This window comes from Amblyraja radiata, chromosome 34 (assembly GCF_010909765.2).
Source record: "Amblyraja radiata isolate CabotCenter1 chromosome 34, sAmbRad1.1.pri, whole genome shotgun sequence".
In the NCBI taxonomy this organism is placed as follows: Eukaryota; Metazoa; Chordata; class Chondrichthyes; order Rajiformes; family Rajidae; genus Amblyraja; species Amblyraja radiata.
Window position 1 is genome coordinate 10,705,082 of NC_045989.1, and position 17,549 is coordinate 10,722,630.

General features: G+C 40.3%; 1 protein-coding gene across 3 annotated transcripts in view; it reads right to left on the reverse strand.

Moving 5' to 3' along the window:
• Positions 1 to 17,549, reverse strand: part of iqch (IQ motif containing H) — a 115,217-nt gene that overhangs the window by 16,457 nt on the left and 81,211 nt on the right. For all 3 annotated transcript variants that reach the window (XM_033050028.1, XM_033050029.1, XM_033050030.1), the window contains one exon: positions 1,075 to 1,257. In XM_033050028.1, coding sequence (XP_032905919.1) covers positions 1,075 to 1,257 — 183 coding nt within the window. The remainder of the gene's footprint in view (positions 1 to 1,074; positions 1,258 to 17,549) is intronic.

The following is a 17,549-nucleotide window of genomic DNA, read 5'->3' on the forward strand; positions in this document are numbered from 1 at the left end:
ACAGATATGGGCTGCGCAATAACATGTCCACAGACATACTGTATTTCTGTGCTTGTATAAACAGAATGGCCACTAAAGCATACTGTAGCCAGCTCGGGTTATTGCCAATCCAGCCACACGCCCGAGACTGAGAGAAGTCAACCAGTTTCAGAAAGTGAGAGAGAAAAATAGAGGGTAAAGAAAGGAAATGGAACTTGATGTCATTCTGTTACTGACCCACCTCACTGAGACGATCAAGAAGTGAAGAACCAAAGCAGTTAATGTCAAAACATCTTTTGTAATTAAAGGTTGCTTTACTGTTTGAATATACTTGCTCGGAGTGGCCAGCAGTCTAATATCGAGATGGCAGTGTGGAAGCTAGGAAAACGTGCTTCTCCTACTTGGTGTTAAACATCTCATTGAAAATTAATCATGTTTATAATATTCATAGATTTAATAACACTCATTGATCATATCATTAACTGTAAAAGGAGAAACTTACAAAATCTGTTGTGTGTACTATGGGACTGCAACTAAATTAATGTTTGACAGAATAATACAAGCAGCAGTTTAACAACCGTAAACTTGAATATCATTGCAATAATGGAGTACTATTGTTTAACATTTGGCAGTTGATGAGGTGCTCATTATAACAATGATGTATGCATACGCATGCATAATGAATTGCATCATGAATTATTTATGTGTTGATTATTTAGCTGCATTTATGTGGATGGTAATGTATTGCAAATATAATGAATGTTTAGCTTTATAGATATTGCATGTTTAGCTTTATAGATATTGCATGTTTTTTTTCCACAGTTAGGGTGCGTGGCTTTTTCAGTATTAATTCTGAATGCTTTCAGGCAATTTTGTTCCTGATAAGGTATCCAATGCAGTGGTTTCTCACGCAAGCATTAATTAATTACTATATTCTGTTTTTAACCCCGCTGACATCCAAAAGTATGTAAGTGCTCTGTAATGACTTCTAATTAATTTCTGATTGTAATGAGAGGAACAGTTATGAAATTATTTTATGGTTGAGGTGCTTCAAATTTCTAATTTGATTGCTTGGTGTAAAATGTGCACACTTACAGTTTGCGTTTGCACCTCTTTTGCCACTTCGTGCCTGCGAAGTCTCCTTTTTTGCTCTATTAGCTTTGGAGGCACTTCAAAGGTGTTGGCTTCACAGGCCAGATTCCCATGAGAAATGAAGAGCATCAGTTGTGTCATGGCCAGCTGGTTACTGTAGGCCAGGTCTAAGTCTGTAGCCCAGACCTGGAAGAAAAATATGAAAGATCGACATTTATCAAGTACCTTCCACAACCTAATGCCACACAGCACTACACAACTAATGAAATATCTTTGAAGAGCATTCACTGTTTTTATTCAGGAAACATGTCTACTCATCTGCATTCATTGAGCTGTGAAGAAACACCTCTATCCATGTGAAAGCATCTCTGACAGTTATATTTCCTCTGCATGTCAATGGAGCATTGAATGATTGATTGAATTGATTGAAAGATACAGCAATAAAACAGGCCTTTCAGTTGACCCAGTCCACACTGACCACCAAACATCCGTTCACACTTGTACGATGTTATCCCACTTTTGATGCATTCACTAAACACCAAGTCCAATTTACAGAAGCCTTTTAACCAAGAAACCTGCACGTCTTTGTGATGAGGGAGGAAACCAGAGCACCCGAAGGAAACCCATGGAGACACGGGCAGAATGTACAAATTCCACACAGACAGCACCCGAGGTCTGGTACTGTGAGGCAGTGGGTCTATCAGCTGCCCCAAAGATTATGTTAAAGAAAACATCTGAATTTGGTGCTCTAATATCACAAGATGAATATGAACTCACAACAGTCTGATTCAGAGGAATGAACCAGAGCTGATGCCAAGCGAACAATCACACTCCATCAGTTGTAAGTGTAATAAGTATAAATGGTTTTGAGTTAAAATATGATACTGTGCTTCAGAGCATAGAACATTGAACATAAGCACAAGCCCTTTGCCCCACCAGGTATAACCAACATGATGCCAGTCTAACTACCATCTACCTGCACATGGTCGATAGCCCATCTATTTCCTGCCTGTTCTTATGACTATATAAATGGCTCTTAAATGTGCTATCCAATGTCTTCTGCCACCAAATCTGGCAGTATGTTCCAGGCACTTACACTCTCTGTGTAAAAAAATGAGCCTTGCACTTCTCCCTTAAACTGTAGACAGTCTCAAAATAGTGAAGTATAGGCCAGATGATCCCAATATTGAATTAACTGGTCTCTTCCAAAGCAGCAACTAGATCCAACAAAGCCAGCCCAAATGAGTGATCCACCTATCAGATTACTACCAGAACTACCTACTGGAAAGTACAAGGTGTACCCAACACCCTCATCCTGACGGCCACCTTCATGTGTGGCTGCATCAGGCTGTGTGTAAAGCCAAAGTACTTGGGTCGCGACCTTCTACAGTTTTACCTGTCCCTGGCATTGTGACCTGTATAACCTGGTCCATCTTTGAACCCCAGATGAACGGGAAGACAACCTGGATGATCACCGAGGCACAGGAGTGAGGGACGGGCCACACCTGCGCCAAGTACAGCAGCGCCAAGATCACCAATCACCCGATGACCACATTTCCCCCCATTATTAAGAGGGAATGCTGCTTCCACAGACTTAATTTTTTTTCCAACCGTTGCTAATCACTCCAGCCTATTCTTGTCACGGGCCTCATCAATTATCAATTATCGATTATGAATTGATTGAATATTCTGTTCCTGCCAACCCCCTGTGCCCACCTCTCCCCTCTCTCTTCAGTTTCCTCGGTTTCATTGTGGAATGTGATGCTGAAGACTTTCTGTGGCTGGATAATCTTGGGTGCAAATAATGACAGCTCTCAGAATGATGCACTAAAGAAAGCACGTATCTATAGAATAGTTCCAAAATACTAGCCATCAACCTCTTGAAAGGTAGAAGGGCACATGTCATTATGATCATGCAGTATAGGTACCAGTGAGATAACTTGTACTAAGAATCCTTACATCATCTGTGCTACAAATGCTACAATTAGTCACAATGTCCCTGTCTTGTGTGAGGGAAAACCGCACTGATTTCTATTAATCGACCAATGCATGTGTGGACATGTAACATTGGGCAAGGACATGAGGTGATTTTCAACATGACGGACTTGCCTCGAGACATTCATTGTCAGGAAAGGAGCAATGAGAAAGGAAATAAATAGATGGTATTTGGCAAGGGTGAGAAGTCCGGTCACTTTGTCCATTCTGAATGATCGTTCTCCCTGTGCTGTGTTCTCTAGAATTCACAGACAGTTTGACCAGCTGATTTGAAGTTAACTCACATGCAGGACAATGGATCTCTCTAATTTGTAACATTCCTATCACTGCCCAATCCACAAGAGGGCCATTTCCTGTCGTACTTTCGACTGAGCAGAAACTGTACATGCACTAGAGTAATTCCTGCTGGGCATATTTACAAAAACGTAACCAGTAAACATGCTGCTTTGAGCAATCACATTCTCCCAGCCCGGCCTTCCATAACAGACCCAGTGGTGGCTGACTTCGGTGAGCATAGAATGGTAAATGACATCATTATAAGGATATTAAGAGGTCAAAGAAACAAGACCATCTGTTAAAACGGGACTAATTTCCAAGTAATATTTTAGTAGCAGTTCCTCCTTTCCTACGGAGAAATAAATTATAATTGATAACATCCTGAATAAATACTGCATGCTACCACTGTTGGCCGCAGTGATGCCATTTTTCAACTTAAGTGCTTGGTGCCAGAAACAAAACACAAATTCATTACTAAATAGCTGCTTTTGGTTCATATTCGCAATACTTTATCTCCTGATCTTCGCTCGCCATTGAATGCTGTGCATGTAATAAATATAAGTCCTGTGTTCATTGGAAAATACATTCACCGAGATCTAAATGCAAAAATACTACTTTCCAGAATTCACAATTAAAATATGCGCCAAGATAATAAAACAATAACTTTTGCCTATAATCACATGGATCTTTCTTATTTCCAAAGATGCTTCTATTGGGTTTTAAGGATCAAAGTCTTTGGAATGTGGCTCTGCTGGTTATGAGTTGAGTGACCAAAAAAAGATTTTCCAGATCAGTTGGCTGATCTGGCCGGTAATCTCAAAGGTGCATGCAGCTTTTCTTAACCTTTCTGTGACAAAGAGGAAAACCGGACGAGTTCTGCACATTTGCCCGTCAAATAATCAATCCTGAAAGTATGGATAGTGAATGAATTCGCTGCGATGCTTCCCATGGTTCAACAGTCCAAGATCATTTGTGGTCACAAAACCTTGGGCAAAGTAGTTGATAGCATCCAGTCCCTGTGGAACAGCAATGAGCGAATGAGTGCCTTCAGGAAAAGAGGAGGGGCTATGAAGCATACTGGCTTTGGAATACATCGCAAGATTGAACTGCAGAAACACTTTAATCCTCATTATACTAATGGCATTTTCAGGATATTTACAAATAGTTTAATTTACTATTTTCTGTAAGAAGGCGAGAGCCAATGAACCATATTTGGTTCATTTTGTCCTTATGTAGAAAAGAAAGAAACTTATTTCATAAAAATACTGTGGAATTTTAGTTGAAGGAAAAGTACTAGCAATTAGTTAGGTATAGGACTAGTCCTGAAATAGTTAGGTATAGGACTAGTTGGGTATAGGATTAGTTAGGTATAGGACTAGCCCCTGAGGTTGTGGACCTTTCACTCCGAATCCAGGTTCAAATTCAGTCCTATTTAGCAGATGAAATCACTGTCTTAAATTCAGTTTGATTCATGTTTTCTCAGTAAAACAAGTGTGTTTCAATTTTATGCACAAACTCCGTACAGACAGCACCCGTAGTCAGGATCGAACCAGGGTTCTCTGGCGCTATAAGGGAGTGACTCTATTGCTGCGCCACCATGCCGCCCTAGTCTAGAACAAAGTTATAATATGCTATACTGAAGCAATTTTGAGGCAGAATAAGGAGAGTTTTATGCTGCTCGAGACCAGGTGCAAAAAATGAAAATAACTTCTCTGGCAGAAAAACATCACAGTAGATGTGTTAACAGATCCTTAGTTTTTTTTAAATTCTGTATAATGGAAGAAATAGAAACTAACATTTACAATTAAAACCTCAAATCCACCTTTTCATATAATTTCCAGATGCTTAAACCCCTTTATTTTTAAGAATCTACCAACCTCCATCCTGAGTTGACTTGCCTTTCACACTTTTGTCACCCTTTGAGTTCAAGGATATTACCGCATCCTATTTCTTTTTTCTACAAATAACTGCAAATTTTTGGCATTTTAGGTAGAGGGAATATCCTCCAGGCATCTACCTTGTGAAGCATTTTAATTTTATATGTTGCGAGAAATCACCTCTCATTCTTCTACATCTAAAGAACATGGACCCAATCTACTCACGCTCAATACAGTAAAATTCCTTCCACCCACTCCCCCTTCGCCCACCCTACCATCCTCCACTGTGACAAACACCAAATGAACCTTTGTTGTACCATTTAGAAAACAAATATATCCTTTTTAGGATGGGAACACAAAAGTCCACACAAGATTCCAGTGTGATATATTAATATCCTATCCACAAGCTTGCAGTTACTATTCCAGATAAAAAATTGAGTGGAGAGATCAAACTCATCATATCAGTCATGGGTTTTGTTTGCAGGGAAGCTCACATGGGCCTGAGGTGGTTTTGATCATTGGCCGGCCGGTGTGTTTATCCCCTACAACCACTCACCTCCTCTCCCTTCCATGCGAGTCATTTCTGAGATTTGTGTACATATCCCTCAATACTCACATCTATTTCTATCTTTCCTAGCAAGTTAGAAAACCACATTTCTCCACATTCTACTCCATCTGCTACGTTCCTGCGTCTTTATAAAATCTGTCTGTCTCTCTACCACATTTTTATACCTTCCTCACAGCTGACCTTCCCACCAATCTGAGTGACTTAGCAAACAGATACTTTTCATTTGAGCCCCTCAAGTTATTGATATAACTGTAATCAGTGGAGGCCCATGAAATGCAATTTACAGTTTTTCTCTAGTTATGTCAGTTACTCAATTATTACTACTCTATTTTCTGTTGTTTAACTTGATCTCAATCAATGCTAATCTATTACCCTGAAGCACAAGGCTTAATATTAAATATTGACCTCAAGCAGCAATTTTCAAAAATATTGCTCAAGATTGAAAAAATACTATGTCCATTTCCTCCCCCCACCCCCAGCCCATCTCTAGTCTGTTTCCCACACGCAACACAAACGGCCATTCCCCTTTCATAAATCCACACAAACTCTTCACGCCTCGTGATTATGTCTATTAAAACATAATTCCATCATTTCTCCAACCAAGATCTGTGTCGCAGTCATTCCATTCTGGAATATTCGTGTTACAATATTTGCTGCCCTTTTATTCAGAGGGACCATTCCAAAATATGGGGAATTCCATTGGATGGAAATCAACCAGAGACATCCACCATTTCTGTAACCATCTCTTTGAAAACATAAGACATAGAATAGTACGCCCCCCCCCCCCCCCCCCCCCCCCCCCCCCACCCTCCGTTCAATCCATGGGCATTGTCAGCTTTATAGTCCCATTACTTTCTTCAGTGGTATTAATTAATTTTTCCGATGAGCTGATTCTCTCCAGGTTCTCCGTTCCACACTATTTTCCAAATGGGATCTATATCCTCCATTGTTAAGGCTCATGCAAAATAATTTATTTAATATCTATGTCAATTCCCAATTCCCCGTTCTAATTCCTGCAAAGGGGCATTTGATGATCATCTTTCGATACTATAATAATAATAATAATAATACATTTTATTTATGGGCGCCTTTCAAGAGTCTCAAGGACACTAGGTCCTTTGTCTCTTATTCTCTCAAGTTCTGTTTTCCCTTTTTGTCAATTTCTGGTTCATTGTTTGATGTATTCTACAATTTGTACAATTCTCTGGTCCATTCTCTTTGGCAGCTGGTTCATCTTACCTCCTCTCCTCAAGGTGCAGCCTCTATTGCCAATTGTCCTCCTTTGCTATCATATCCGAGTGTCCGTTCTTTCTGTCATGATTGAAACAGTGAGCAGCCACAAGAGTGTCGTTACAGGCAAATCCTGAGGCTATAACTCAGCTATATCCTTATACATACACAGGATGCAATTTACTGTGGAGACCAAAGCTGATTTTCCTCTTCATCTTGATCCTATTGTTAATTACATCTTGTTCAAATGTAAGATTGGCACCCCATCAACCACCCTAAACATTAATTCCCTCCATCACAGAGGTTGCAGTCTGTAACAGTATGTAACACCAGCACGTCTACTCTGACAGCCCTTCCCAAACCTGCAACCTGTACCACCAAGAAATACAAAGGATGCAAGAGCATGGGAGCACATCTGCCTGCCGTTCTCCTCCAATTCATATACTACTCTAATATAGAAATATATCGCTGGTCTTCATCCTCGTTTGATCCACGTCCCAGAACATCCATCAGCAATGCGGGACTACCTTCATCGCAAAAGCAGTTTGTCTGCCTTCTCAAGGGCAATTATGGATGGGCAATAAACACTGGCCTCAGATCCTTAAAAATGAACAATTAAAGAAGGAGTACTGTAAAAGCAGTGAGCCTAATTGGGAATATTTTCTGCATGTGAGATACCTCTGTAAACATTATTATCCTGTTTCTATTGTCAAACTAATAATGGACGTTGTATATTGGCCATATTTTGGGTTAAATTAAGAAACTTATTTATCCTCGTGATGGTACGGTTTGAGTTTATTGGATAATCTGATAGTTCCCTTGGCATTCTAGCATATTCCAAATGATAAGAAGCCTGTCATTTTTTTAAAGTTCCTCTAATATTGTCGCTATAAAAATAAATCCAGTAAGTGCTCTTACAAAACTGGTTCTGAACACACTTTTATAACTGAATTTTTGTCCACAGAGTTCTTAGAAGCATGTCATTCTGCTCCTTACACCCCCAGCATCACTAACCACCCCCCAACCCCTCCCCACCCATCTCCTCGTGTTGTGCTGGGTGCAAATCCACCTGCAACTTCGCAGTACAATAAATTTTAGCTATCAGGAAAGATAAAGCAAGGCATTTCTCTGGAAAGTAAAAGGCTGATTTACACACCGACTCTGCTACATACAATAGTTTTTTTTTTTTTTTTTTTTTTTTTTTTTTTTTTTTAAATGTCCACAGCATTACTAATAAAGATTTAATGGAAAAAAAACAGAATTCTTCAAACTACCCACGGGCAATGTATGCAACTCAATTCATCCCCCAAGTAAATACTAGAAAGTACCCTGCCTGAATTGACTTCCTCCTTCTCAGCTGAATGTTCATCTGAGACCCTGCTGAACTTTTCATGACATAGGAGAAGAGAGCACCACAAGGAATAGTAAAGGTGAATAGCACTGATGCCTTTAAGGAGAAGTTGGTAAACCCAAAAGGATGAAAGAAATAGGTTGTATGAAGCACAGAAGGCGTGCATGCAGCAGAAGCACCGACTTCAATCAATTGGGTGAAATGATGTGTTCTCTGTGTCAAATAATAATGTAATTAAAATTCAACAGATTTTTCATACGAGGTTCTTTATTGTCTGCACCAGTGAAAGAAATGATCATTTCTACCCAGCCTTCCACTTACCCTTTACTCATCCCCAACCTCAACATTTCTATAACTCTCAGGATCCACAGAGCAATTTGCCCACTCCAGCACGCAGCCTGGGCATCATTGTCAGAAGCAACAAAGGCCACTGATATATGATCCAGAATCATACCTGTTGGTATTGTCTGTGCTTTCACTGGAGCCGCAGTCTAGCAGCTGGGACTCACTATTAATTTGCCCTGTCCAACAGTATTGTGAGGGGAAGCATATGTGACACATCTCCCTCCTTTAAAAGGATACATTTAGCAACAAGTAAGAACATATAAATAGCTCTGAAGTGACAAATGTACTCGTTCAAAGAAATAAGCGCCTTCTGTTAGATTTATATATTATACAGTATATATGGATTAATTTTAGTTTCCATTAATTGTTCAATCATTCTGCCTCTCTTCCGTGGCATATTTAAAAATAACGGCTTAGTTATATTGTCAGCTTAGTTGATTGGCAAGATAGAGCAGACCGTAGAAAGTTAGATACATACAGTATTCTACATTCTTGTTCAATTAGCTTTAAGCAAATGGATGCATGACACCTTGTATTAATTGCATGCTTCTCAATTAATATTGCAAAAGTCTCTGATAAGCACAAACAATAAATTAATAGAAAGGACATCAACCAGAAGATGGCTAATACAGTGGTACAGCTGCTGCCTCTCACCACAGAGACCCAGGTTTGATCCTGACCTCGAGTGTTGTCTGTGTAGAGTCTGCCATTCTCCTCGTGACCACGTGGGTTTCCCTTGGGTCCTCTGCTTTTCTCCCTCATCAAACTTTGTAGGTTAAAGGGCGTCTATAAATTGCCCTGCATGTGTGTAAGGTGTAGATGAGAAAAATGGGATCATGTGATCAATGGTTGATGTGGACCGAAGGGTCTGTTTCCATGCTGCATTTCTAAATTTAATGAATTAAACTGCTTCCTATTTCAAGGTAGACTTTTCTAACACCTTTCTGCAGGTGATGCGACCCACTGGCCTCTGAAGCAAACCTGGGACTTGCAATGTAATTGAAATGGAGTAGAAATTACAAATAAAAAATGTAGGCTCCTACTTGACATACAGAGCACATTTAACAAATACACAATGTCCCTAATAATTCATAGGACAAATAGAGGCAAAGCAACAGTAGGAGCAGTGGTGACTGCTGGAAGCATGTTTAGGAAGGTTAGGAACGTTTTTATTAATCTTTTGAAGGTGAAAAAGAAATAATACCATCAAAGATTTTGGGCAGAGCTGTAGTGAAGAGTAATGAATGGCTCTCAGCCCTCCCTCCATTGACTCCATTTATACTTCACGATGCCGGACATTCCTACTTTTAGTGTAGTTTTCATATAGAGATACAGCGCGGAAATAGGCCCTTCGGCCTACACCGACCAAGGATCCCCGCACATTAACACTATCCGCCACACATTAGGGACAATTTACACTTATACCAAATCTACATACCTGTATGTCTTTGGAGCGTGGGAGGGAACCGAAGATCTCGGAGAAAACCCACGCGGTCATGAGGAGAACGTACAAACTCCGTACCGACAGCACCCGTAGTCCGGATCGAACCTGGGTCTCCGGCGCTGCAAGCCCTGTAAGGCAGCAACTCTACCACTGTGCTACCATGGCTGCCAGAGGCGTTCTTCTCCCCTCTCACATCATAGCAAGCAATAAAAAAGCTTTTCACTGTATCTCTGTACACGTGACAATAAACTAAACTAAAACATAATCAGTATTCAAGAGAATACAATGTTAGCCAGAGTCAATGGCTAAGAATATAGGAAGAAACGTAGTCTGCGGAAATCACAGACAGAATGAGGCAAGAAAAGACATTACAAATTGAAGATGGATTCCTAATCTATCGCCTTGGGCGGTTGATGAGCAGGGCAGAGATCCCATGAAAATGAGTCAGAAAAGGACTCAAAAGGAAAATGAGTCAGAAAAGTCTGAAGAAGGGTTTCGGCCCGAAACGGTGCCTATTTCCTTCGCTCCATAGATGCTGCTGCTGCTGCACCTGCTGTGTTTCTCCAGCACTTTTGTCTACATCAGAAAAGGACTGCTGTCTTTATATGGCATTTTATACATGAAAATTATGTAAGATGGAATTTGAGCTGAAAGAGGCATTGGAAGAATAGAATCTGGATCACAATTCCATTGGGGGTGAACGAGGTAAAACAGAAGCGGACAATGACAGAGAATTGGAAGTAAGTAGTATTGGTGTGGATAAAGTATAAAACATGCTCAACTACAGGCTAAACAAATCTGTGTTATGCAACATCCAGTTGATCTTAGAGAGGACAATGAAGTGAGCATTTGCAGAGGCAGGGTCATTAGTAAATTCAATAATCAAATGCATGTTCATTCAAAAGTCTTGTTATGAATAAAAACAAATATTCTAATTATCAAATAGCTACATCAATCTGAACAAACTCATTCCATGAGATTACTGGGTAAAGCCCCACTCTTCCATTATTAGGAAAATAAGCTTAAAGAAAATTAATTATAGTAATTACCCCCAAGCACAAATTTGATAATGTCACAGGTCATGTGGATGACTATTGCAGGGTAATTATCAGTAGATTAGTCGGCAACAGAAAGCCTAAAATGGTTTTCAAAATATGATACATTTTCACTGATATGGGAATTGGTATCAAGTAGGCCAGAGACTCTCAAACAACATTTAAAGAATGAATGGGCAACAGGCTACCTCTGGCAAACATGGGTTGCGTTAATAGTTGAGGTAAAGATTGCATCCCAACTTAAGTAACAGAGCAGGCTGGAGAGATCTGAGCCTGGGTCTGCTATTTTTTTTCCCAATCAGTTATTAAAACAACACCCTGTACAAATGCGCATTTGTACAGCGTCTTTAATATAGCCAAACATGCACAGTGAAAAATGTGATCACTCACAAACTGAAATAAAACTCCCCATCAAATCCTTCCACCATCCACCTCTACATCTGCTGCTGCCTCCAGCCCAACAAGCTTTCATAACTCTACACCCTCTCAGTTCCAACTTCTTGTGCATTCCTGTCTTTAAACAGTGCACCATCAAAGGTGATGCCTTCAAATATCAGTGTTCCAAGATCTAGAATAAAAGGTTAGAAATCAAACATTTTGAGTAGCAGAAAAGAGGGAGAGATGTGCGGTGGAGCAAATTAGGAAATGTCTGTAGTAGAATGGAGACCAAGAGAAATGGTATTGATGCCACTAAGAGAGAGAGTTATGAAAGCTTGTAATCACAGCTGATCTGACTGGAGAAGACATAGCTAGGAGATGGATGAGGACAGATGGGAAAAAAAACCCTCAGGAATCTTAGGATATGAAACACTACAGCTGCTGGAAATCAGGAATAAAAGGAAGTGCTGGAAGCGTTCAGCAGGTCAAGTAATGTCTATGCAGAGATGCTGCTGATAGATCATCAACATTTCAGGTAGTGGTGTTCCACAATTTTGATCCCTTGGGAAAGAATGAGTTGGAGAGGGAAGTGGTCAGATCAGACACGCTCTCGAAAACCCACTTAGCTGAAATTGTTAGATTCTGTATTGAGTCCTGAGATCATGTGCTTAGTTAGAAGGTAAATCTTGGTTTTGAACTTACATTGAGTGTTTTTGGGACAGTACAAGATACTAGAGTAGAAGTAGAGAGATCAGAGTTGGAGTAGCATGGACATGCTACTCAGGTGCCAGGCAACTGGAAAGTCCAGGACCTTGCAGAGTAAACACATGTGTTCTGCAAAGCAGTCTAATTGTCACCCAAACTGTATTTGGTTTCTCCAATGTCGACAAGACCATATCTTGAGCACTGAGTGAAGTACACTAGATTAAATTTGTCTCTCTGCAGACGTTACCTGATTACCAGAGAATTTCCAGCACTTTATCTTTTATTTCAGATTCCCTACATCTGCAGCCTTTAGCTTTCCTAAGTAGTGGGATGCCCTCTCTATATCTCTCTGCTTCTTTACCTCACATTTCCCTTCAAGGCAATCCTTAAAACCACCCGATTGCCAAACTATTAGTTATCTGTCTCTGATTTCTATGTCTTATTGTCTAATACGATAACAATTCTGGTGAATCACTGTGCATGTTTGGCTATATTAAAGATGCTGTACAAATGCACATTTGTACAGGGTGTTGTTTTAATAACTGATTGGAAAAAAAAATAGCAGACCCAGGCTCAGATTGCTTCAACTAATTTATTTTTGAAACCTTGAATCGTCAGTCAGCTGAAACAGGACTGATTACATCATTTCCTGCTCCAACTCATTCTTTCCCAGGGGATTAACACTGTGGAATTCTGTTTCTCTGTTGGTTGGCTCTTCCTCCTTGAAGTAGCATATTTTTATAACTAACCTAACTATTTCAAATTTGGTGATGTCCCTATACTGAAGATGTTGACCTTTCACTGCAATTTCTCTTAAAATGCTTTTCATATATCTAGACTACCAGGGATTCCAAAGAGTTAGAACTGTGGAGTAGTGCAGATAATCTTCGTGACTATCCCAAGAAAACATTTCAAAATTGCAACCTCAGAGGATATAAAACTAAATCTGGAAACTGCTGGGTTTTTTATCAGTATTAGTGCCTATGCAAGAATGAACAGATATGAAGTAAAGGGTAAATGGGATTTATGCTCCCATTATCTGGAACAAATTTGAACATGTTCAATTAAGCTATAGTTTGGGTTATGGCTTTCACATTGAACCTCACATAAACTAAGCCCAATCCACAATTACACATCGATGATAGACACAAAGTGCTGGAGTAACTCAGCAGGTCAGGCAGCATCTCTGGAGAAAAAGGATGAGTGACGTTTTGGGTCGGGACCTTTCTTCAGACTGAAAGCAGAGGGGAGGGAACTGGAGGTAAGAAAAGCCCAGAACAAATACTGAGTTACTCCAGCACTTTGCGTCTATCTTCGGTAAAAACCAGCATCTGCGGTTCCTTTCACTACAATTACAAATCATTGGCTGATCAAAATGTTATGCCATTTTATCTGTATTTTGTTCATAATCCATGCATGGCCCACTCAATCTGCTATAAGTGTGGTCATTGCCAGCAGTAATTTTGCTGACATACTTGGTCTTTCCTACCTCAGAGCAGTCACAACATTTAGGTGAGACTTAAGTCCTTCTGTGCTAGAATATTTGACCTAGGTTGTTTAAGTTCTATCCAGCACACGGTTTGTCCACCACCTCGCTGGAATGGATTAGCACCGACTGCAAATCTCTGATCGACTAGGATATGAGAAATTGTTTTGGGAGAATCCCGAGGCAGTACATTCACATTAAACAAAAGAGAAGAAATTTGGTGTGCATTAACTTTTGATCTGGTAAATCAATCAGTGTAATCTTAAAGCTACATGATAGTCAAAGGAGAGAGGTATTTTGAGGTTGGGCACAATGCTAGATTGTTTTATTCAGGATCACCTGCAATGTTTTCATGGGAAATGAAGAAGAGTCCATGTCTCCAGTGCAGGGCATCACTGAAACTGAACACATCAAAAGCAGAGAGCATGGATTTTTCCTCATCTTTTACAGTATGTCACTGATCAGTTGTGATTTCACTGATTGACGTACAGGCTCAAGGGCTATGACAGTTCCTGTGCTGTATATCCTAATGTCTCCTAAATGCAATTAAAGAATAAAACATTTATGATTTCATGAGGGATATTAATTAGGGTAAACCTTCTAATGTGTTCTTATGATGTTAGAGCATCAGCTTCACAGACAAGGTAAGTAAGAATGTGAGGTTTTAAATGATAGCAAGGATAATCTGAGGAGCTCTACATTTCTTACTGTCTCCGCAGTAACAGGATAGGGTGAGCATTCGTTCAATTAGCTCCAACTTCAGCAATATGAAAGCATGGGTAAATAACGGTGGACATAGTGCGAGGGGGAGTCAAGAGAGGAGAAATAATCAGAATACTTCAAATAAAGCAGATGAAAAACAAGGAACAAATTAGTTGGATATGTAATGCACAGTTTGCTTTATTTTGGAGGTTATTTCAGAAAGTTTAGTATAGCATTTATGAAAAATGGGGAGAAGGATTTTATTTTAAAGATTTGTGTAGAAGTGTGAAAAAGTCTAATTTTCTAGACCAATGTTGCAAAGACTGTCTTGTTGCAAGACCCATGGAGACTGCCACCTACTGGCAAATCAGCTGACCACACAAGAACAGAAACTTCACCGCTGAATTAAACAAACACAATCCAGAACTACTTTTGCATGAATGCATTTCGGCTATCTTGTCTCAGAATCGTTAAGACATTACTTCAGTAAAGACTATGCAAAACCACTTATGTTTTCAATTACAAATTATAGTTACAGCATAATGATATTTAATTATGTTATTAAGCTCTATGAATTCTCTCTGTTGTTACTTACCGCTGTACTGTATCCAATGTAGATATCCAAGAGCAGGTTACACATATGACAACGTATTAATGCATTCAAAGATCAAATACTAATTCCAAATTCTTCGTGAACTATATGTCAAAGATATCTCTTTCTGGGTCATGACTTTCCTTACATTGTGGGAAACACTCAGTTACCTTCACACCCAAGAAAAATAAATCTTAAAAATACTTCAGTCGTCTGTTCAACAGCTGAGCGCATTCAGCTATGATTATTTATTGAAGGGTTGTTTTCATGAATGGATGGGGAGGGGGATCCAAGCTGATTAAGGCACAATTATCACCAGTATTCCTGCTTCCTTATTCTGTGCAGAATCTGTACATTTAGACACTAGTCCCACCTAGGAAGAGCATTCTGCACATTTTAGCAAGTCCCTCGGTTATTAGTTATTTCACTTGGACCATCTCTGACACTACCCTCCCCTTTCTTGATCTCCCCATCTCCATCACGGGAGATAGACTTCCAACTGGTGTCTATTAAAAACCCACTGACTCCCACAACTATCTCGACTACACTTCTTCTCACCCTGCTCCCTGCAAAGACTTTATCCCCTACTCCCAATTCCTCAGTCTACGCCGCATCTGCGCCCAAGATGAGGCGTTTCATTCCAGGACATCCGAGATGTCCTCACTCCTATGGGAACGAGGGTTCCCCAATTCCATCATAGATGAGGCCCTCACACGTGTCTCCTCGGAACCCCGCAGCTCCGCCCTTGCTCCCCCTCCCCTTAGTCGCACCAGGGACAGAGTCCCCCGAGCCCTTACCTTTCACCCCATCATCCGTCACACATTTTCGCCACCTCCAACGGGATATCTCCACCCTTTTCCGCCTTCTGTAGAGAGATGCAACACCTGTCCCCCCTATACCTCCTCCCTCGACTCTGTCCAGGGACCCCGATAGTCCTTTCAGGTTAGGCAGAGGTTCATTTGCGCCTCCTCCAACCTCATCTACTGTATCCGTTGTTCAAGATGTGGACTCTTATACATCGGCGAGACCAAACATAGACTGGGCAATTGTTTCGCTGAACACCTTCACTCAGTCCGCCTGGATCTACCTGATCTCCCGGTTGCCAATAACTTTAATTCCCCTTCCCATTCCTACACTGACCTAGCAAACAGCTAACAATGGCCTGTTTCCTTTATCATCATTACTTTTTGGCATATCTTTCATTCATTTGTTCTACTGTATATCTCTCTACATCACTGTCTATATCTCTTGTTTCCCTTGCCCCTGACTAGTCTGAAGAAGGGTCTCGACCCAAAACGTCACCCATTCCTTCTCTCCACAGATGCTGCCTGTCCTGCTGAGTTACTCCAGCATTTTGTGTCCATCCTCGGTTATTGGAAGTAGAATTACCCATTGCGTGGTTTAAAATATTCCATGCAAACCGTATGAATTTTAAACTATTTTTAAGCATCTGAATGTTTGGTCATTGTGTAAGTTCGATGTAACAGTTTAAATTGTGTTTCCTTATGTTATGTGAAGAAACCGAATTGAAGAACCAAGTCTCAGAGTGTAGGACAATTTTCAACGGTTACATAAATTGGAGAGAGATGGGAAATATCAACTGGTAATGATCTGGAGATGTCAAACATGACTTAAAGATACTGGTTGTGAGGGGAAGGAAAGATTTCAGGGAGGGCACAAGCTATCTATAGCACAGAACAAATTTATAACCATTTTGTGTTCTTCCTTGATTCTATCAGGTCTGCTGGTGTTCATGCTCTATATGAATCCCCTCTCATTTCCCTTCTGCTCACTCTATCAACAAATCCTTCTATACTTTATTCCCTTGTACACACATTCATTTTTCCTTGCACCCCTCCCCTTCCAGCTACATTCTTTCCTCCACCTTCACCATTTGGAATTGTTCAATTATTTTGTCTCAAACCTACTGTGCTTTCATCTCTGGCTTATTCCATCATCTTCCTATCAAAACTCCCCTGCCCCTGTCTTTATCAACCTGGTACCTGTCGTGTTTTGTTCTGCCTCTCCTCTCTTCCAGCTTTCTTCCCCACCCCACCCGTACACTATATTCAGTCTGAAGGGCCCCAACCCAAAACATCACCTATCCATATTCTCCAGAGATGCTGCCTGGCCTGCTGAGTTACTCCAGCACTTTGTGTCTGCTGTTGTAAACCAGCATCTGCAGCTCCTTGTATCTCCCTTCTGTACTTCATCGACCTCCTTTTGAATATATCCATGCCATTTGCCTCAATTATTCCAAATGCAAGAGTGATTTCATAATCATAACCATAACCATACTTTATTAGCCAAGTATGTTTTGCAACAAACGAGGAATTTGTTTTGCCACAGTCATACTAATAAAAAGCAACAGACCACACAAAATACATTTTAACACAAACATCCACCACAGTGACTCCTCCACATTCCTCAAGGTGATGGAAGGCAAAAAAAAAATGTAATCTCTTCCCTTCATT